Here is a 23,329-nt window from a genome sequence, read left to right as displayed (position 1 = left end):
CAATAAGTCTATCACCCACACTCTGGCATATACTAATGATTTTGTGCTATATAGCAGTAACTAATAAGCAGGGGAATACTGTGATTTTCAGCTGCCTTTCAAGCCCACAGACTCTGAAACCAACTGCTCTACTCTGAATCATAAATCAAACTGAGCAACATTCATATAAAAGTCAGAGCTACATATCCACTGGGATATGAGCAAAAAAGGGCATGAAATTGTGGCACTGGCCAAACATGTTGTCATCATCTACAGAGTAGCGTTGCATCATATAGCAGTGGCAGTATACATGTACATCTGTCATAAATATTCTCCAGTAGATTGTAAAAAAGTGTTGAAATATTTTTATGCTAAGAAAGACACAAAAAATTGAAGCTTCAGTCTGGAAGATCGCTTCTATAAAGTGTTTCGCACACTGTTTGAATCTTATTTTGAAATACAATTAGATCCTCCGAGTGACACAACATCAGATCAAACACACCTGGTTTACGGAGCCTCACACTGACGTTTTCAATGTCTTCATCTTCACAGTGACCTAAAGCGCAGAGTCAGTATTCTCATCGACGGTTCCCTCATCATTGCCCAAGTCAAGCCAGAGGATGCTGGGAAATACACGTGTGCTCCTAGCAACAGCCTGGGCCGACCACCGACTGCCTCTGCCTACCTAACAGTGCAATGTGAGTGCCCTGGCTTTTTTCTCTTTTTTTTTTTTTGCACTTTATCAGTGCTAATCCTTAAATTCTGTTCATGTACATTTTGAATTTATCTCTTTATTCCATTTTACTTTGCCCTTTTACTAAAGCGGCCTCAGCGCTGTCATCATTTATACCTTAACCTGAGGGCTGATCATGCTGTGGGTTTAACAGGAAAGAAACTGGGCAGAGAATGTAGAGAAAGATGCTGTTAAATAGTTTTCCTGTGTGTGTGTGTGTGTGTGTGTGTGTGTGTGTGTGTGGTGAATAAAAGCTAACAACACCTCCTGTGTGTTCACCTTTTAATGAACATGTCAAGAAATTGTATGTCAGTTGTACCAGTTGAGAAAATCAAAGGTTGTTGTGTGTAATTAATACCTTTTGAAAGAGAAACAGCTCAGCCAACCTTCTTTTACAGTGCTATTAACCTATTTTCTCAATCAGCCTCTCACTATGAACAATGTGGATTGATATGAACACAAACTTCTCTACTTAAGTTGCACTACTTGAGGTGGGAGGGGCAATTAGAATGTTTTCACAGGATTTTTTTCTAAACTTTAACTTTGATTTTAAGTTTCCAGGGGCTTTAAAACAAAAAGTAGTATCATCTATTTGCTCACAAAAAAATCATTGGAGAATGGTGAGGTCATTTTCACTCAAAATAAACTCATCCTGTAGCATTCAATGCTTCTTACCAGGGTGTATTTGTGTATACGTTCTCTAGATAAAAGGAAATCAAACATGACACCAATTTTAATGGAGTAGTAACTCAACAGTGTGATGTCTGAGAGAACCAGTCTTTATCTCTACACACTGTTAAGACGGGGCCCCAGTTCCAACCAAAGACTTAACCATTATTGGGATCTGGACTCTCTACCTGTCTCAGTGCTGACCCAGTCCTCAGCCAAACACTTCAATCCTCCCCAAACACCAATACACTGTCTTTTTCATATGTTTGCTTTCAGACTCTTCCTGTCTCCGTCCCTCCCTGTCTTCATCTCTCCTATGTAATCATTCACATATGTATTCACATGCACCCCAACACATCTCTGACTTTCCCTGCCTTTGTCTTCATCATGGGTCTCTCCCTCTTTATTTTCTCCTCCTATAAAACACTTGCTCGCTCCATCAGTCTCTCCCAGCTGTAGAAACATGAGGCTTGGTGAATTTGTCACCTCAGAGAAGCATCTGGCTGTTATTTGGAGCAGACCTGCAGGAGCAGGTCCGGCTTTGAGATTCTAGCCTCGTCGACCGGTGCCCGGCCACTGACAGTAGTCAAGGCAACAGACATTTTGCATTCCCTCGCTCTCCTGCCTCCTTCGATGGCTGTACATTAGATTGTGTGATGTGTGCGTGTATGTGTGTGAGTGTGTGTGACGAACAGAGGCAGGCAACACCAGTTGTGAGAGGGAGGGAGAAGTCAGCGGGAGAGGATTACATCATTGCTGTAAGACCGGCGACTTTTCTCTGTCAGACTGCGGAGCACTCCCTCTGTCTTTCTGTCCTATTCTTCCTCATCTTCTCCTTTTGTTCCCTCTTCCTCCCTTTATCCCTCTCTCTCAGTCCTCGACATCTGCTCTCCTCCATTTATTTCATGCCCTTTTTTCACGCTTCTGCCTTGTCCTGCTTAAATCTCTCTCCCACCCTCTCTTTTCCTCTCTGTCCTCCCTATGTCTTTTCCCTAAAGTGCTTGCCAGTGAATAACTTCCCTAAAGCATCTTGCAGTGTGAAACAGCGTGTCGTGAGCGATAGCGCTGTCTGAGGGCTATATTTAGAAACTTGGCTGATACTCTTGTCTGTGGTGCTGGTGGCAGCGTTCCTCTGGGCTCTTTGTGGCTGAGCGCTGCCAGGCCGGTGGTAAGGGCAGCGGTTGTAGTTCAAAGTTGTTGTTGTTCTCTCTCCGTGCTTCAATCCCTCCATCTCACCATGTCATACAGTCACTCGCTCACTCTCTCATCTTTCTTTTGTAACGTTCACAGTCACACCGCCTCATCTTCCTCTCTCCTCCACCAGCTCCTCTTTACCTTACGTCATCCAGTCACATCTCTCTCTCTCTCTCTCACCTGTCCTCTTTCCCACGCTCGTTCTCTGCCTCGCTCGTCCTTCCTCTATCGCTCTGCTGATAGCACCCACCCCTCCTCCTTTTCCCCCTCGTCCTCCTCCTCTCACTCAGACCATTTCTCTTCCTTATCACTCAGTGCCTGCTTTGAAGCTCTCCTCCTTGACCTCATTTAGGCACCACGCTCCTCAGAATTCAGAATTTAAGAAGGAGAAGTTTTAGCTTCTCCTCCTTTTCCTCCTCTTTCCTCGATCCGATGGATGGACTTTTTCTGGTGTGCCTGTGTTTGCCCTAAGGGTGTAGCTCGAGCATATTGAATTCCAATTATTTAAGACTTAATGTACAGACGGAAAAATGTGAAAGGAGAGGGAGTGATGTGGAGCAAATATACTAATAAAACTCAAACAAATCAGAGCTGATCTGATAAGACTGATTGAGGTGAGGATGGTCTGGTGTGATGTAATGTAATGTGATTTTTTTAGACTGTCTATAACTAAATATGACAGTAGCTCCATCCATCCAACCTTAAGCTATACTGCTTATCCTTTGAGGGTCACAGGGGAGGGGGTGAAGTCAATCTCAGCTGACATTAGGCGAGAGGCAGGGTAAACCCTGGACAGGTTGCCAGACTGTCACAGGGCTGACATATAGAGACAAACAACCAGTTGCGCTTCAAGCTGGTTATCTTAGCTTCGCATAAAGACAGGAAATAGGTGGTTACACGCTGGTTCTTTCCAAAGGTAACAAAAACCCAACAGTACCTGGTAAAGCTAATTTACACGTTATATGTTTAATCTGTACAAAAACTGAAAATTAGCTAGATCCATGTTTGACAGACATTTTAAAATCAAATCAGCTCAAATCAATAAGTTTGCTCATTTAACTCTCTGCAAGTGAATAAATGTATTTCACAGCATTAGTATTAGCATTAAATGCTACATACAATGCTACAATGCTACAAGAGGCACATGGTCAGAATTTTCCAGGATGTGAGCTGAAATTTTGAATATAACATTTAAGTTGAAAAAACACTTTAGTTATATATTTTCCACATTATCCATACACCTTATCATATACTTAAAGAATCTTATATTTAGTCACTTTTTTTTTGCCATTTAGCACTATGGATGACAGTTGGTCACTTTAGTCCAGACTGTCCACACTTGCTGCATGTGTTGTGATGAAGTTTGGTACAGATGTCCATGTCCTCTTCAGGATAAATTCTAATAATGTTGGTGATCCTCTATATTTTCCTCCCGAAATTTGAAATTATGATCAGATACCTGCCAAACAAACGACATTCAGCTGTACTTTGTAGTTGGTGCTAGTTAGCAAATGTTAGCGTTGTCATTGTGAGCATGTTAGCATGCTGGCGTTGGCTCAAAGCAGCACTGTGCCTGTAAGTACAGTCTCACAGAGGCGCTAACATGGCTTTAAGTTTGAATAGCTCCCTGCTGGAGTTGTCTACGTTGTTTGATTTATTTAAGCATCAAAGTACATATAAACAAAGTTAAGATCATTTATGCATAAAACACTGCATTCTTTGAATTCCTCTCTCTCTTATTATACCATTCTTTTTGACATGAGCCGACTGGAGTCAGTGTAGCACACATGCATGAGAGCAGGTTGTAGTGAGATTTGTCATGTTAAAATCTTGTTTGGTTTACTATGTGTCGTCATGTACACCATGCTGCTCATTTAATTTCAGTCGGCGAATAAAGCGGATGTGCTGGGGGTTTGATTGTGTCCCTACAAACACACAAATACACAAATGCTGCTCTGAGACCAGCTGTGCTCCACATAAATTCATTTATTTGTTTTATGATGAGCCTACTTCCCATAAACTATGTAATTTCCCAATCTTCTCTACAGAGCTATTATAATCACCAGGCACCAGACTGCAAAGACATGTTTTACCACTCGGTTTTCTCTCTCTGGGTTTTTCACCAGATCCTGCCCGTGTGGTAAACATGCCATCTGTCATCTACGTGGCCATTGGTCTGCCTGGCTTCATCCGCTGTCCTGTCGATGCCAACCCCCCTGTAACTCTAGTTAAGTGGAAGAAAGATGGCCTCCCTCTGCGGATAGATAAGGTGAGCCAGTGCAGTGCTGCAGCTTTGGTTCCTCTCACTTTACCTCACCTTAGACTGGGAACAAGTGGAGCATGTCTTCTTCCCTTCATTTCCTGTGTTTTCCTCTCTCTTATTGAGTGAAAACTCCAGGACTTTTTTATTAATTACCAAGTGTGAGTTATTGACAGGAGTAATAGATTATTGTTGGCCCTCTAACAAAACATTATACTTTCTTACACATTGTACCTGTACCTCCATCCACAGTACCCTGGTTGGAGCCAAATGGACGATGGGAGCATCCGTGTGGCAGAGGTGACAGAGGACTCCCTCGGCACCTATACCTGCATGCCTTACAATGCCCTGGGTTCCATGGGATGGTCCCCTCCCGCTCCCCTGGTGCTAAAGGTATGTGCATCCAGGAGAAAATGCAAGGTTACTCATGCAGCTCATTAGTTTTTGCTTTAACTCCATTTTGTTCTGTTTCACTCTGGGCAGGACCCTCCCAAATTCTCAGTGGTTCCTGGAGGGGAGTACAGACAGGAGGCTGGAAGAGAACTGGTCATCCCCTGTGAGGCTGAGGGAGACCCCTTTCCCAACATCACATGGAGGAAGGTTAGACCCCCTCAACGCTCTACACTCCCGCTCCGTTGTATATAATTTGTTGACCAAATGTTCCATGTCATAATCAGCGTTTCATGTTACGTTCCTGTGTTTTCCATTGCTTTCTCAGATTTTAATTACTCAAACTTCTGTTTGTCATTGTAATCACATTTTAATGATGTCTATAAAATACGCAATCAAGGAAACATATTAGATTCTCTCAATTGTTTGCGTAATTATGAGGCATGTTTAATCTTGCTCATTGACTATTGTGTGATGAGCTATTGTTTTTGTCTCCCACTTAAGAAATTCAGAACTCATCATTCTGTATAATGAAATACTTAAGTTAGATATTGAAAGCAGTATTATTGCAGTAGATTTGAGATTGAAGACTGGTTAGTTTTTAGCGGCTGGTAAACTGTTTGTATGTTTGGCCTTTCTTCAAAGTTGTGAATTTTTAATTGCATGTTGCCAGCATTGTGTACCTTCCTCTGTATCTCTGTCTTTGGCTGACTCTATCTTTCCATGCCTGGGTTGACTGCAGGTCGGAAAGCCCAGTAAAAGTAAGCACAATGTTCTGCCCCGAGGCAGCTTACAGTTCAAGTCACTCACTAAGGAGGACCACGGGGAGTGGGAGTGTGTTGCCACCAACGTTGCCACGAGCATCACTGCCAGCACGCACGTCCAAGTCATAGGTAAAAAACATGTACATGAACGCACACACATACATATAGAAGCAAGTACATGGTGTACATTCCATCAGATTCTCTTTATTTAGCAAGTGCTCTAATCTGCCATTAGCTAAGCCCCATCCCCCCTCAGTTGATTTTGCTACGCCTTTCCAGCCCTCCAGTCTCTCACAGCACATAACAGGGTCATTTTAAACAATATGGCTCCTTGATTTCAGACACAGGTCGAAAAAAGCAGCTTTCTTATTTCTCACTATTCTAACGTTCAATTTGCATGCTGAAATTACAGCTCGTACAGTCAGATTTCATCAGCTGTGGCTACCTTGCTAATTAAGCTAATGTTAGTTTTTTGAAAATGCAATCTAGGCTGTGCTATCATGAAAGGGTTTTTTATGTAACTTGAACCCTACAAATTGACCTGGTATGAAATGTTCACTAGTCATGGTACAATACTATGGTAATACTGGTTTTTCATCGTAGGCACTTAACTACTTAGTCAGACAGGAGCAGCTTATGTTAGAGTAGTTAAACGCACTGCTTTTTCCATTCCTTATACTTTTGCTTTAGTGCTTTGAGTTTGGGAAAAGGTACAAAAAAAAGAGGAGTTAACAGGAGTGGTAATAACATTATGCACATACTGGATACTTTCGGCAAACAAGTACATTCTAATATAACACAAAGTCAAATAATTGATAATGAGTAAAGTTTGGTGTTTGAGATTGACAGGTGTTGTTCACAGGGAGCTCCTAAACGCTCAGGTAGGTCCTCTGTGAAACACAAGACTCGCTTTGTCGTCAGGACACAGGGCAGGGCAAACATGAAACAAATGAGTTACCTTTGAATGAGTCTCATGCTGACCCTCTTCTGAAGCAAATTATGGAGACGTGTAGAGGCGAGCCTGTAAGACTCACACTTTGTCCTATTACAACTCCTTGAGCCCACTACTTCTACTGAGAACCCAGTCAAGGGCACTCTGAATGAGGATGTAGGACTACAGAGAAAATAGTCTAACTTCTCTTTCTTAACCCTCTCCCTTGTTTGGAGAAGCACTCTAGAAAGAAAGCTGTGAGTGTTTGGGGTAGAGTAATGCCACTTTTTCTGTAACACCACTTGAGCCATGTGACCAAAACATGTCATTAGACACCTATCTCATGGATCCTGGAGCTCCAGTGGTCAAAAATAAAAATGATACAAGCTTTATGCTCTTTGCCAAAAGGGGAACACTTCATGTTTTTTAGAGTGGCGTCACTCTGTACTTATCACACTCATGGTTGAGTTCACCTTCCTCCTTCACATTCATGCAAAGTGTTTCACCATCTGGAGACAGAAGGTTATCATTTTATTTTTAAAAGAACAATCCAACATTTTGGGATGTACCATAATGTAAATAGGTTTGTTTAACCTGTAGTCACATCATAATGTTGAAAGGACAAGTTGTGGTTTTTAGGGAATGCTACATGCTATTTCCTTCTGACTTCCTGCACCTGGCCGCTGTTCTCCAGCAAATTGTTATAACTAGTTACAATAGTTTTGAGGTTTAGAGGTGTAGCTCATTGTATTTATGAACTTGGGAGTGAGCTGTACAACTAAATTGTGTGATAAACGAGATAATGAAACATTAGATTAGCATGTCTAAAACTACATAAAGCATGAAACTGCTTGGTGGCGGATACTTTTGGACCGAAAGTAGCGTTTCCCAAAGGAGCAGGAGTGTTGGTAGACAACTCGGGCATCCTGAGACTCAAACACAATAACAACATAGTAGAGGCTGTAGTGTAGGGAAAATCATTTAGCATGGATTAGTTATGAAATGTTGAATATCTAAAATATTGGAACGCTTCTGGTAAACGCAGTCATCTGCCCTGTCGTCAGTCTTTGTCCGCACTGACCACTGTACTTCCTCTCTGGATGTGAGCCACTTAAATCAGAGCAGTACAATGACTGTATTGAACTGGCTTCTAATTGGCTCCCTGTTGCTTTGGCTCATGTACAGTCCCCAAACAATGGAACTGGAAATTAGTATGCTTTTTTTTCTATAAAAATGCATATAAAGCATTTTGGTTGGGCTGGGCTTATTTATATTTGGCAGGTAAAAGGCTAAATAAATGAATTTTGGACTACATTTTTTAAGATTACATCATGCAGATACTGTCTATTTCCTTCCTATTTTCTTTTTTCTTACATTTAAACGTTGCATTGGGTTGCTGGCTGCTGAAAAATACATGATTGGGTCCAGCTCACAATAAATTTCTTTGACAAGTAAAATTAATGTACTGTACCACAGCAGGGCCACTCAGTAACTAATGTGCCCTTTTAACAACACCATCTCTCACTGCTTTCCCTCCCTGCAGGCACAAGCCCCCACGCCCCCACCAGCGTCCACGTGGTGGCATCCTCCACCTGGGCTAATGTGTCCTGGGAGGCAGGCTATGATGGCGGCTTCCAACAGACATTCTCAGTCTGGTATGGCCATGTGTGAGTCATCCCAGCATGCTTTGCTTCCTGCTTTTTCTTCTTCCAATACTTCCTGTGTTGTTTTCTTAAAAATGTCTTTTCTAGGGTTGTGTTCAGAACAGTTGTGAAAGCGTAGAGATGGAAATACATGGCGGCCCAGTGTGAGTGAGTTTTCATCTCTAATCTTGGGATTTCTGGAGGAAAAAATTCCGTTGCAACTACACTGAACATGACCCAAAGCTCTCTGTCCTGCTGCTGTCGCTGCTGCTGCTTTGCCACTGCTTGACTGGGGGAAATGTCCTGGGGTGAAAAGTTTTATTTATTTGACGACTTCAGATTTTATCACACACAAAAAAGGGAAGAGTTTGGTGGATCTAATTTGCTGCCACCAATGTGTATTTCACACTGTACAAATGCTTTTGTTCAGCTGATTATAGATCGTCTTCCTTCTCTCTATCTGTGTAGTTAATACTCAATCAGATAGAACATATTTAACAGTGATTTGTCAGCTCAACTTGTCTGCTCAACTGGTTCCTGCTAGAAGAAAACAGTGAAGAGTACAGTTGAGTTTCATCGCAGTTCAATTCTGCTGTTCATATGCAAATTAAATACAGTATGAAGTGGCGTATTAGGTAAGGTTAGATCACTTCACACACAGTTTTGAATATTTTTTAAAGCAATTTTACAGTCATTACACATCAGTTTTGTATAATCACTGGAAAAAAATGGGACAGTTAACAAGAAACTTTCATGCTGGGCTCTGTGTTACATTTCATGTTGTGTGTGAGGGAGTGTCTTACATGTGTGTATTGTTTTATGGCACAAATAGAGACCACTTCTGCCTTAATTACTTCTATCATAATGAATTTAATATTTATATACCGAGACGTCATGAACTAGTCCAGAGGATCAGGGTGCAGCATAATAAGCCCGACTCTGGTTATTGTAACCCATCATGCTTTATTAAACCAGCGAAGGAAGCGCAGAGCGGAACGAATAAAAAATAAATAAATAAAAAAACAGGCTGCAGTTTTAATTAATGATATTCATACTGACGGCAAACATCAGTGAGTGATGTTCGCAGAGCAGCTTTGGGTTGCATCCATCTCAGTGTCATTTGTCAGGTGAGCCATGACAGTTCTGCTGTTATATAAAAGAGGATTTCAACTTAAAAATGTTTTTTCTTGGTGGGGATGAAGAGTGGGTTTCCAAACACTGTCCAAACCTTGCTACCACAACAGAAACAGATTGACCCAGTTGGATATTATTAAATGAAACACTACAAAATATTACTGTATGCATACCAGAGATTTTACAGGACTTTTTAAAGTCAATTGGGACACATTGTAGAACATGTTTAAACTGTATTAGTATGAATAATTTCAATGGAGGCCTACATAAGGCTGAGTGTGCACTGTGCATCTGTATTATGGAAGAAAGAACATGATATATTTAGACAGTGCATAAGACCCTATAAGCAGATACCAAGTAATGTACTATTGCTTAAAAACTCTAGAAGCCTCACCTATTTAATTTTGTGGCATGGTGCAGCTGTGTAAATATTTCTAATGTCTCAGTACGCATTACTTTAAAATGACAATATGAAGTTGGTGGTGTGTTGCATGACAAATTCCCTGCAACATACAGTAAGTTATATCTAAGCATAAAGAAACTACTACATTACAGTAAAACCAAATGCATTCACAGTACAGTTGTTGCAGCTGTTGCATGAGTACAGTTTTCTGCTTTATCTGGTGGACAGGTGCAGTCAATGCTGAATGTGTGGATGGCATGGGCAAACAGCAAACTGCAAAGCTGAGCGCAGCATGGGCTTATTACCATCAAGTGACAGTCGTGTTGTGAATGATGTGAACGGTCAAAATTCATGGAGAAAGTGTTTGTTTCATAATGTCAGATCACTGATGGAACCAGAGTTGTTGCAGAAATCACATTGCATATTGCAATGATGACCATGATTCTGAGAAAGGAACTTTTTTAAATTTTGTTTTATATTTCATCAACATGAAGTCAGTTTTTATCTGAATCTAAAACAAAAAAAAAGCAACATGGCACTCCTATTATCTTCCTCTCTACATCCTAATTTATGTATCTAAATCTTTCCTGTCTGTTCTCTCGCCTCTCTTCCTGACTCCTGCACAGGCTAAAGAGGGAGCATCTAGGTCCACATGACTGGGTTTCCATACCTGTGCCTGGAGGCCATGACTGGATGCTGGTGCCTGCTTTGGAGCCGGAGACAACATACCAGTTCAGCGTCCTGGCCCAAAACAAGCTCGGCACTGGCCCCTTCAGCGAGGTTGTCACTGTGAACACATTAGGTGAGTGCACTATCGCATCTATCTTTTTCACATTAAAGTGTTTTTTTTTTTTGTGCTAAATTAAAGTTTCATTGATTATCATGTTCAGTTTTAGAAAGATGGGTTACATCCTCTTCGCTGTAATTTGCATTATGACATTTTTATAATATCATGATATGTTTTATAATAAAATTTGAATAATACTTTCCACTTCTTTTGATGAACCTAATGTTCCAGATGAAATTAGTGCTGCAGTTTCTGTGCTGTAAATGAGGTCTGACACGTTAACGGTTCATGCTCTCAGTTCTGGAATATCCACACAACACCCTGTGTGTGAGAGTCGCTAAAAAAAATTCAGCTGCAGAGGATCATGCAGATGTTTTATAACCTTCATTTTCACATTTTACCTTCATGTCTGCAGGTGTTCAGTCAAAAAATATCACAGGCAGCAGAAACAAAAATATAAAACATTTATTCCAGAGAGGAGGCGGTCACTGATTCTGGTTCAGTGAACAGTCCTAGATGTTGTTAACCCTCCTATTAGCCACTGCGGGACAGTCACTGAGTAATGACTGAATGGATTAGTGAACATTTTCTGATTTTAATAAGATGCTTCACCTATAAAAATGATAAAAATCTTAAATTGCCACGTTAAAGTAGTTATAGAAAATCTTTAATTGTGATTTTTCTGACCAATATTGCGTTTTATATTATATTTAAAGCTGCAGACCTGGATTTTACTTTGAATAAGAGATGGCTGTACCAAACATTATCACTCTACAGTGATAAAATCAGAGAGAATAATGGTTCTTTTTGTTAAAACCAGGCAGAAAGAGAAAAAAAGAGAAATTCTATGTAAACTTGCCCAGTGTCCCGTAGAAAAATTGACCAGTCTAGTTCACATTTATTCTGATATTACATTAGCAGTATACTTGATATGACCATGATATTAAAAAATGGCGTTATTTATTGATAACAGCTATACTGTTGGCCATTTACACAACTGCTGATCATTAATGTTCATATAAACTCTGGTACAGATTGGTGTTTCTTCTTCTTCAAAACCATCTTTGACCAAAGTATGCAGACAGCAGAGTGCAGAGAAACAACATTAACCAAACAACAGCCAAGATTTGTTTTGTGTTGTTTTGCCAACATACAGAATTTACTTGTGACTGTTGTCATTATAGGCCATGAAACCAGTGGTCAGTTCAGTAGTTCACTGGCTCCAGCTTCTTAAAAGAGTTAATTGGTCAGCGCCTTTTTTCACAGTATCTCAGATGAGTCTAAGAGGCCAAAGACCTTTATTGGTGATTATCTAAAATTGCATTGTAAGAGCTATCTTGTAAAAGCTTTAACTGGTTGGTTCAGTCACTTGGTTGAATCATTTTGCATTGTATCATTCCTCACAGCAGTGAGGGAAAGGGACATTTATTAAGTGTAAATGAAGCTGTCACAGATTGTTACTTAAAGATAAGTGACATGCTGAAAATTGGGATAACTATTCGCGCTGCATCACCTTCTGTGTCAGCCAAGGAGCAGAAGCAGAGAAGACAACGCATTCAGCCCTGGGGCAGCTTGTTGTCTTTTTCTCCTGTGAAAACCCTTTTGACAAAGTCTTCCATCATTTATTTGCACGTCAGATATCCTGACACAACTTTTAGGACTTAATCTTACTTTTGGAGAAAAAAAGAAATGTTGCTAATATGTGTTCAGAGAATCCAGAGTGAGTTCAATTATAAAAGTGGGAATAAACTTTATCATATCCGAGGAGGATAATGAGCAGATTGGATAGCAGCATGTGGGCCAGAAGTGGACTGTCAGGATAGTCATAGCTGGGATATGAGCTAGCAAGATGAAATGTTTATGAACTGGTCTTCAATGATGCAAGGATTCAGAGCTGATGTGTGAATCTTATGAACGTTAGAGATGCATTTGGTATAAAAGCGTAATCACATCTAGTCACAGTTCAAGATACTTGTACATGTCAAAGTGTGAAGTGATTGACTTCTTTCGCACTGGTGGAACTACTCACTGAATATGTAACTCACTCATCCTCTCAACCCTGATGTGCTCTTTCAGTATTTCCTATAAGTACCCCTGAACCATTGGTGCTGCTTACCCCACCACGGTGCCTCACAGCCAATCGCACGCAGCAGGGCGTCCTGCTCACCTGGATCCCACCTGCCAATCACACAGCACCTATCCAGCATTATGTCATGGAGTTCCGCCTAGGGGAACGATGGGAGGTCCTGGACGACAGCATTCCTGCTGGGGAGACGGAGCTGCTTGCCCGAGACCTCATCCAGGTAAAAGACAGGACAGGGACTGTGGACTTTACACACAGTATCACACAAGACCTACATCTGCCAGCTGCAGGCAAAATGGGCTACAGACACATCTGGGACATAGTGGTGGGTTAAACACACCTTTCAATTTGCAGAGAAGATGTTATACACCTCTTAAGACTCTTAAGTCTCACTAACTAGGTCTTACTAAGGTCGTACTCTCATAGTTTTGTCCATTGTGACTTTGCTGTCTTCCATTGTAGAGATTTGCGAAACATAACTCCAGCATCATGGCATATGCAGGGCACGCAGCACAAACCCCTTTAGGCTTTCCACATAAACTTTGACATAAATATTTTCAAAAGTTTTTCTGAAGGTTTTTTTTTAAACAAAAGTAAACAGAAAGTAGAGCCCTAGATTAGCTGTTAAATGTGAAGTGATATATTTTCGGGGCAATTTGCTGGTTAATCGAGGTTGCTGTTTGGTTAGCCAGCTCCCGGTCTGCCTAACAACAACCATGCATTACTTATCCTTTTATATATACCATGATTCTATTTCAAACGAAGACCCCTATGTAATTAGCTGTAATAGCTAACTCAGCAGCTTAAATGATCTGTTAACTTTCATTTGGACTCAACAACAAGTGTTTGAAATGATTTATTTAAAATCAAAGGGAATTTGGAAAAGCTTTATGAGGCTCATGCTGCTGGCAAAAACCGTAAGGCAGTAAATCTGGTATTAACATGTTATGCTATGATATAATATGATATGAAATGATATGATACTTAACAGATCTGACTGTTTTAACTTGTTGCACATGAACATAACAACTGAATCATCCATCCATATTAGCTATACTTGCAGACAATTTAAAGGCACCAGTTACCCTAACCTGCATGTCTGTGGACTGTGGGAGGAAAGTGGAGCACCTGGAGGAAACCATGCAAACGCCACACAGAAAGACCGTGGCCTAATAACTGAATCAAAATACCTAACTTTGTTTGATATGTACTCGAAATGAACTCCTCAGTATGAGGCTATGTTCACCCTGCAGGCAAAGTTGATTTGCCTTCCAAATGTTTGCTGTTAATGCTCTACATTTACCCAGATTAGATTCAGCATATTTATAATATTGTGCTGCCATTTCCACCTTGGTTGTCATAGTAACAGTACACGCAACTCAGCTCACTTTCCGACCATCTCTGTGGGTTTGACCGCGTAGCAATGAAACCCCTGTATTTATTTCACATGTAGCATGCAGAACACCTGCATGCACCAAACTCACAGCTGAAACATGAAATTCAACACAGTGTCTCAATATGAATTATGAATACAACCATTCTCACTACAGCAAAGGGAAATCAACATATCTTTACTGATTTATGAGTTCTGACACAATGCTTCTGTTTCAGCATCTCACATCTTGCTCATGTCGGCTAATTCTCCACTCATGACATGTTTGAGCTTCTTTCTTTAATCTAACCACCACTTTCAGCTCCATGCAGATGCTTTTATGTCTCCTGCCATTGCACAGCAAACACCCACACACACACTTCTCTCCAGCTCTCTCACCACACACACACACAAACACACACTTACACACACGCAGCACCTAGCTTGTATAACTTTTCTGCTGCAAGTCTCTCACTGCACCAGGAGGGATCCTCTGTTTAGTTGTCACCATATGTGAGTTTGTGTGAAAGTGGTGCGATGTTTGCTATGAAACACTTCATCCACATTCACACACAATCCTCAGTCTTTTGCGACAGTGTAGGAGACAGCTGAGCTCAGCCCACAGCATATGCATCAGAAGGTTTATGGGTGTACAGCTTAGCAAGTGTTGCACCCAGCTGAAGTGTCCTTGAGCAAGATGCTGTCTGAATCTCCACCATCTCTGGAGCTGCTCCTCTGTTTCTAACCCTGCGCAACCAGCATCAGTGACACAGAGATTCTGTACGGCTTAATGTGTCTTTTCATAATGACTTAGTCATAGGTGATTTATTCATCTCAGCCACATTAATCTTTCATTATGATATTCACATAATCAGCTCATCCATTTTCTATTGAGATTCTTGTCGTGACCCTTTCTTTTTCCCTCTTTTACATATTGTTCTCATCATCACAGAACCACTTGACGATTTTTAACATTAGTTGAAAAGCCACATGAAATTTATTTGCTTTCATTTATTAAAGTTTATATCCTTCGGCTGCTTGAATGAAAAGCAATTTTAATTTAAATCAGTAAACTGTCCTTTTTCCTTTAAGAGTACTCCGCTGATTTATCATTGCACTTCTTTAACACTGTCAGACTAATGTTGCACTGTTTAAAAAAAAGAATCAAACTCATGTCGTCTTTTTTATACATTCTTCTTCCTTGTGCAACGTGCATTGCAATCATGGACGTTGACTGTTCAGAGATGCACATGTGCTATGCTAATAGCTGCTAAAGTAGCCTGGCGCCTCTAGCCTCAAGCAGAGATGAGGAGCGGGCTACGAGGTCTGGTGAGCTCACTTCTTTCAAACGCCACATCCCCAGATTTTTCACTTGTACTCTTCAGACGCAGCTGATGCTGATTCAAGTGACATCACAGTTATCAGACTTCACACAGCTCCCTCTGGAGACACAGGGACACGGACACAAGGCTGTATACAACTTTTTCACACACACCGATGTGTAAAATTAGATGTACTCACTACATACTCAGTACACCACCATAACTCTGCATTATGGAGATTTACAATGTACAAATAAAAAATGAAAAATAATTTTTGAAATTGAAGCAGCAGAGGTTAAGATATTCTGAAAATACTGGATCCTACATTTCCCATAATGCAAATTTTTAGCATCTTCTGTAAGAACTCCCTGTCTGGTAAATGCATATCTTTCAAACTCTACACCCCTCGTTTGTAATGCAGGATTTCTGTACAATCAAAGAGAACCCTGGTGACATCACTATGACATAATCAGGGTTATTGTTTCAGAGCTTATGATGAGTAAACTGATCTTGTGGTTGTGTGTGTGTGTGTGTGTGTGTGTGTGTGTGTGTGTGTGTGTGTGTGAGAAAAATTGGTGATGTGCCCTTTAATCAGAAAATACCAGATTCAGTTTATAATACCAACTGACTCCATTGTGCCTGTCATGTTGGAATGATCCATCTCTTCATTTACTCAAAAACTCAGCTACACTATTTATTTCCAAAGCCTTGGAGGTTCAGTTGGCTGATCTTTGGAGAATCCTACAGCCTGATCCAATCTGACATGAGATCCTGATCCTTTACCTTCTGATGTTTTTACATGTCTTTTCTACTGCTCGTAGGAGGCGTGGTATGAGTTCCGTGTCATGGCTGTCATGGATGACATGATCAGTGAGCCCAGCAATGTAGTAGGCGTGTCCAGCACAGGTAAGCCATCACATACATACGTCTTTGAGTATAAACGCGTGAGGCTAAAAGAATAAAGGACAGATCTTCTGCTTGAAACCCTGCTTGTTGCCATGAATTCAGATTCATCCTGACAACCTCTGGCTATAACCTGCATACATAACCTCAGGCTATCTGAACAGTTCTGAGCTGTGGAGGGGCTGTAGATGTATTGCACACGCAGCAGCTCCAACTTTACATTTTGCTCACTCAGCACTATTAAATTTAAGCTTGCTTTACATGCACACTCTTTTGTAGCATCCTGAAAAGTATGACATCATCCTTCTGCCTGTCTCCCACAGATTGCATTGGACTGCTCTGTGCTTTATTAAAGCTAGTCTTTTTTTGGTCTCAAATCTTAAAAGTCAGTTTTGAATCTGAAATTAAACCCCTCAAAATGTGACGTTGCTCCCCCCCTTGCAGAGGTCACTGAGTACACATCGTTTGGTAAGAGCAGCTGTTGGTAGGTAGAAGATTTGCTTAGGCTCCCTCAGGTATCTGGTGGCACTCTGCTGCCCCCCACTGGTAAAGCTGGAGAGCTGTGCAATGAGGTGATCAAAGGCTCCTGCTCATTTCTCCTGTGACTGCTATTAATTTCACTGTTTTCTCCCTGCATTTTATCAGTGAATATCATGCTATAAACATGATGTGGATACACTGCCCTTTCAAAGAAAGGTGGTTTTTGGTTGATCAATTATTTCATATTTCAGTATCGCTTGAGGTCAAATACTTTGCATTTTGCTGTATCATGCTCCCCTGCAATTAAACCACTCTAACTAGTTAGACACATTGTTGTTGACACATTGGACCCCCCAGTCCTCACTGAGTGATTCGTCATCATGCAGGACACTAAAAAAGCTCCAGTGTTAATAAGTGAGGACAGATGTGAGGGTTAGTTGCTCTGTAGCAGGAGTTTAAGTAGCTGCACAGCAGAGTGGGTAGATTAGCTTCAGTTTTCATTATTGTAATGATGATCTTGTTCATGCACAACTGTTCCAGACGCATTCATTCTGGCGATGATCCATCCCTGACTGTAACAAGCTGGAGCTCACAGCATCAGGAAGAAATGCAGCATTAGAATATGGTACAGTGCTGCATTTACTCTGGTAGTCTGAACTGCAGTGGAGCTGAGTCTATGACAGCTCTGCAAACAGTGCAGGCTTATGTTATGAATGTTCATCAAAGGACAAAACACAACAGTATGCAGGCCAAATGGCGGCTTCTCAGAGCACTTCTTATTTTAATGATGACTGTTGCTAACCAGCTTTCCATTCTGATACTCCACTATTTTGCCATGAATGTTTAGTGCGCAATCAGACTGAGGTAGCAAACAAGTATACAAAGTGGTCTGGTGGCAACAATATAAAAGTTCCTGTCATTGTCTTATCACAGTGACAGGCCTTAGTACAAGAAAAAAAAACAATAAAAGGAATTTGTCACCATTTTGAATGTTTTTAAAGATCTTTTCATTTTTAAAACATTATTCACATTACAAACATTATTTGTTTTATGTTTTTATAATTGCATCTTTACACCAAAATTGTACTGTTTTGCAAATGATCTGTTGACCCACTTGCAATGCCTTCACAGCCCACAGGTTGGGAACCACTGATCTAGATAATAGGTTGGAATTCTAAGTGAAAGTCAGGCCCAAGCAGAACCGGCACATTAAAGTATTCAATGAACCATGTATCAGGTTCCCTGGATGTAGCACTATAACAACCAAATACAAACAAGTTTCTATGGCTGTTTTTTTTTTTTATGCATGGCCTTGTAATGGTATCTCTAACTATGCCTGACACAAGGTTCTCTCTCTCTGAGGATGTTGCTGCTTCAGCTTTATAACTGACACTCCTTCAGACTGTAGAAAATTTTGCTTGACTGAAGGAGCAACAATTCTATCTACTCTTGTCCTCCGCCGTTATTTGAAATAATGTTTAGATAGAAGATATGTATCAGTCATTATAAGAGCACTGTATTATGGGTCAGATAACTGTAATTATACAGTGTTGCTGCAGCCAAGGGGCATATGTACAAGCCCTCCTGTGTCTGTTGTTGTGTCAGGCAGGAGGGATGGGGTTGAGGTCACAGCTGGTTTTCTACTGTATCATGGTGAGTTCCCTTAAAGTCAAAAATGTGTTGACTGTAGTGTTTGAGCTTCACTGCGCAGGATGATGTTTTCACACATATCTGCTGAAGGAGGAAATGTCTCTGAGCTCACCTCTAGTCTCAGTTCAACATGTACAGTCAAGGATGATTTTGTGACATCAAAATTAATTCGGAGGCCAATCGTGGTCCAGTGAACTGAGACGGATGTAATGATGTGGAGACTTGCAACCTTTCAGATATAGTTCAAGTGCACATATGAGATGTGGCTTAATTTCAATGATCTCAGCAGAGTTTATCTTGGGAGTAAAACATTATTTGCTTCATTTTTCCAATGCAGATACTTTTGAAAAAAAAAAAACATTCTGCTGTGTCATCATGGCATATACCCTGAGGAAATGTCCATTTCATGTCAAAAGACACTTGCAGTAGTAAAGGTCAGCTCTGACATATTTGAATCTTATTGGATATGGAAGGAATTTTGCTTTCAAAGGCCCAAAGGGCGAAATCTGCAGGGACATCGATTGGATTGGGCTTCTTGTTTTGGTTTGGGAGCAAATGGAAAGAAAACATCAGAAAATCCTGATTCAGTTTGTGAACTCACATCATTAAAAAGCCGCCTCGTCAGAGCACAGTGTTTTCTTGCAGTGGAAAGTCTTCTCTTTTGCACTCACCTCACATCTGCACCTTAATCTCATAGTAAATATCACCTCCTATTCCAGAGCCAGAAAATGAGTGTTGACATTAGCGTTACTCTTGGGGAGTGCCATATCAGAAGTCTAGTGAGCAAACTGGAGTTTTACATTTGTTTCTTTATTGTTTGCTATATTTAAATAATGTTCCTTCTTGCTGCATTAATCACCCCCCTCTTAGTAGATCACCTCTGTGCCTACATACTGTATGTCTTACTGCGAACTGTCATGTCCCCCACCTGTACGTCGCTGACTGTTTTCCTCCTCACATCACAGACTTCTTCCCTCCTCCAGAGATGGTGGAGGAGCGTGGACTGGCTCGGCCTGTGGTGGCTGGCATTGTGGCCACCATCTGCTTCCTGGCAGCAGCTGTCCTGTTCAGCACGATGGCTGCCTGCTTCGTCAACAAACAGCGCCGGCGGAAGCTCAAGAGGAAAAGAGGTGATGGGAAAACACCTCCACAATCACTAGGCATATTTTAAAGGTCCTATATTTTAGTGAGATGCCCATGTCCATGTCAGGTCTAGGTTTTATATTAATACTGTGAAGGTATCAAAGTGCTCAGTCCACAGAGAAATGCACACAGCCTGTATTCAGAAACTGAGCCGTCAGGACTTCTGTAACTTTGTAATGTCACAACAAAACAGTTATTCGATCACTCAGAAAACAGTCAGCCAATCAGAAGAGACGCTCAGTGAGGAACTTAAAACTTCTCACGGATATCAAAATGTTTCTTCCATGTTGTTGCATTTGGTACTTCAGGCATTTCATGGTGTCTTAACAAAAACAACTGCCATGCTGTTTTATATGAGCCATTTCCGCTTCAGAACCAACAGTGTTTCCAAACAGGAAAGACTAAAAGTTGCTTAATGACTCTTCAGAAAGCAGCCATGTCAGATTCATTATATTTTATGTTTTTTTGTTAAAGTGATGTTTGCATTCTACTGTTATTCTGTCACTGGGTCTCAGATCCTGCCTGAGGGTTGGCAGCAGCAACACTGTTGTGTTTGGAAAATCAAGCTCTTATGAAGCTTTTATGTAAATGTCTTGGATCAGTGTTGTTTTTCATGAATACCAAAAAGACATTTCCCTCATTGTAAATAATGAGGTGCAGAGACTTTAAGGTCTGTTTGAAAATAAAATTCATCCCTGAATTTGAAATAGGTCATTCACCCCCTGTATTTATACTGCCGTCAGCTTCAGTGGTTACAGTCTGCCTGAATGCCAGGAAAGAGGAAGAGGAACTCATTTGCTTAGATAGTTGTGAAATTATTGATGGACATCTTTGCTGTGTATCACATATATATATATATATATATATATATATATATATATATATACTTATACTGTATGTGCATGAATATGTGCTTTAATGGTCTTTTTTCCTTCTTCATCTTCCAGACCCCCCTCTTTCCATAACACACTGCAGAAAGAGCATGGAAACTCCGTAAGTAACCCCTACTGCACATAACACATAACAGAGTTCACTGTTACTTTTTCCCAAAGAGCAGCACTGCACAGTATTCTACAACAAAACCACAATCAAAGAGCACAACAGTCAGGATTCATTTTCCTCACGGGTCTGACCATCATCAATAATCATAGTTTCCTGTCATCCAGTAGAATTGGATTCAGCAAAGCAAAGCACATACTAAGATTTATACAGTACTTTTAACCATAGAATGTAACATTACTCACATTAAGAACTGATTTTACATTCATACTGTATATATAATAATAATAAAAAAAAAACTTAAACAGAGATCAATGCATCCTATTGATACCTAAATGACAATTTCAGACATTTCGGACAAAAAAAAACAAACAACAAACAAGTCACAGTTTTTGAAGGTAGGTTGTTCCAAGCATCAATCCTCTGTAGCTTTAGACTCAGCTCAGCAAACTGCTCACCCTGAGATAGAGAAGTGTATTTAAAGGCAAGTTCATGAAGTTGAACGCTGGAAAAAGCGTCAGGAAGGGCCGATCTCTTTGATCAGAAATGACTCATCAAGGCCTCCAATGGAAAGTAATCTGTTCCTTTTTTTATATTATATTCAGATTACACGTATGACAAATAGTTTTCATTGAACTAAGCGTAACTAAAACATATTGCTCATTTCATGCTCTTGGATGCCCCGTGGCAATACTTCATCATTTCCATTTATACTGTCCCACTAAGAAAGAGTATAAAGAGAGAGAGAGAGCGTCACTTTCCTTCAAGATATACAGTTAGTCCTCTGTTTGATCTTAGATTGGTCTAATACAAGATAAAAAGTTGAACATGAATTAGGTTTTGCCCATAAGGTTGTCCACCCTTGCGACTACAGTATCTCAGAGCTGAGAGCTGTGTTTTCATTTTACAATAAATGACACATGCTTACAGGACAACAAGATAATGGACATCTGTCAAAAAAAAATGGAAATGAAACTGGACCTTTGCAGAATAGACAAACCTTTGTGCAGCAGTGAACAGTGCTCAGCAGTTTGAAGCTTCACCACGGCTCACTCATGTTTTTCCAGTTTGAAAAGAGATATAATTTAACTAGAATATAGTGGAAATTGCTCCTGTATAAGATTCAGACCTCTGTCTCAAGTCAGCTTACTTATTTGTGGATCCAGTCGTATAAAGTATTTACTGAATGTGTGTCCCTGAAATCGATCAAATCCTTCATCATAAAGGATATTTCATGTCCCTTAACAGACCTTTTTCACAGCAGACATTTTCACACATCAGAGCAGGAAGAGCACAGGTGGAACCAATAACATTAGTCATGGCTCGAGTAAGCTGTGCCGGGGAGCTGTGTTACTGACGCATCTAAACAGAAAGCGTCCATCATTATGTAACGGCTGAATAAGTGAAAATGTTTGCCTCAAGAAAGGTTTGTTCTGAGTAAGAAAGTGGAAGACTTTTCAGGAGACATTATTCTTAAATGATGATCATACTGGATGATGTGGACAAATAACAATAACATTAATTTCATTTTCTATATTTGTTTTCTGATTCATCAGTTGGTTTAACTACAGTGCACTCAGGAAGTATTCAGACCCCTTCACCTTTTATACACTTTATTGTGTTGTAGATTTAATTGTAAATGGATAAAATTGGCATTTCTACCCATTAATATACACTCAATGACCCATAATGACGAAGTGAAAACATGTTTTAAGAAATTTCAGCAAATTTATTAAAAATCCAAAAATGAAATCTCTCATTTACAAAAGTATTCACACCTCCTTCCTGCAATTCCACATTGTGGTCAAGTATGTCCTCTCTGCTTTAATTATCCTTGAGGTGTGGTTAGAACTTGGCTGGAGTCCACCTGTGACAAACTGAATTGACTGTACACAGTGTATAAAAGTACACACCTGTGTATATAAAGTCCTAGAATTCACTCTGCATATCAGCACCTCTGTGATAAACTTGTGCTGAGGCACAGATAAGGGCAAAGGTATAAAACTTTTATTTCCATGTGCAAAACAAGAAGAAAAGTTATTGATGTGAGTCTTTGGCAATTAGACCCCATCGTGATGTCATTATATCTGTAAACAAAGTGAAGCTGTGCGAGGTATAGGAAAGCACTGATACTGACGGCGGTGTTAGTGGTGATAGGAAGAAGACGCTTAGCTTTATTTCACAGCTTGTACAGTCTTACCCAAGAAGACTTGAAGCAGTAGCAACTCCTACAAAGTACTGAATTGAGTATCTGAATTTTTAAATGCGAGATTTCAGTTTTTGATTTTTAGTATAGACTCCTATTATTATTGATGAAAATCTACAACAAAGTGTATAACAAGGGAAGGAATCTGAGTATTTTCTTAAGATACTGTAATTAGATCTGTGTTAAGGGATAAGTCTGGTGTTATTTTTAACACATCCCATGTAAAGACCAAAACAATGACCCACACTGTGGCACTAGGTGGTATCTTTCTTTATTTGCCTGAA

The 23,329-nt window shown here is 40.3% G+C and overlaps 1 protein-coding gene across 1 annotated transcript in view; it reads left to right on the top strand.

The window, feature by feature from the left end:
- Positions 1-23,329, top strand: part of LOC111657833 (protein turtle homolog B-like) — a 74,580-nt gene that overhangs the window by 35,292 nt on the left and 15,959 nt on the right. The window contains exons 6-16 of the mRNA XM_087175100.1: positions 532-677; positions 4,702-4,844; positions 5,088-5,228; positions 5,319-5,435; positions 5,968-6,118; positions 8,464-8,587; positions 10,727-10,902; positions 12,964-13,190; positions 16,486-16,570; positions 19,663-19,827; positions 20,788-20,833. Of these exons, the coding sequence (XP_087031226.1) occupies positions 532-677; positions 4,702-4,844; positions 5,088-5,228; positions 5,319-5,435; positions 5,968-6,118; positions 8,464-8,587; positions 10,727-10,902; positions 12,964-13,190; positions 16,486-16,570; positions 19,663-19,827; positions 20,788-20,833 (1,521 nt within the window). The remainder of the gene's footprint in view (positions 1-531; positions 678-4,701; positions 4,845-5,087; positions 5,229-5,318; positions 5,436-5,967; positions 6,119-8,463; positions 8,588-10,726; positions 10,903-12,963; positions 13,191-16,485; positions 16,571-19,662; positions 19,828-20,787; positions 20,834-23,329) is intronic.

The sequence above is a fragment of the Seriola lalandi genome, unplaced genomic scaffold (genome assembly GCF_002814215.2).
Source record: "Seriola lalandi dorsalis isolate HSWRI2012SDOR001 ecotype SW California unplaced genomic scaffold, Sedor1 jcf7180002054415, whole genome shotgun sequence".
Taxonomy (NCBI): Eukaryota; Metazoa; Chordata; class Actinopteri; order Carangiformes; family Carangidae; genus Seriola; species Seriola lalandi.
Note: the sequence above shows the minus strand (reverse complement) of the source record. Positions and strands in the feature narration are given on the sequence as shown.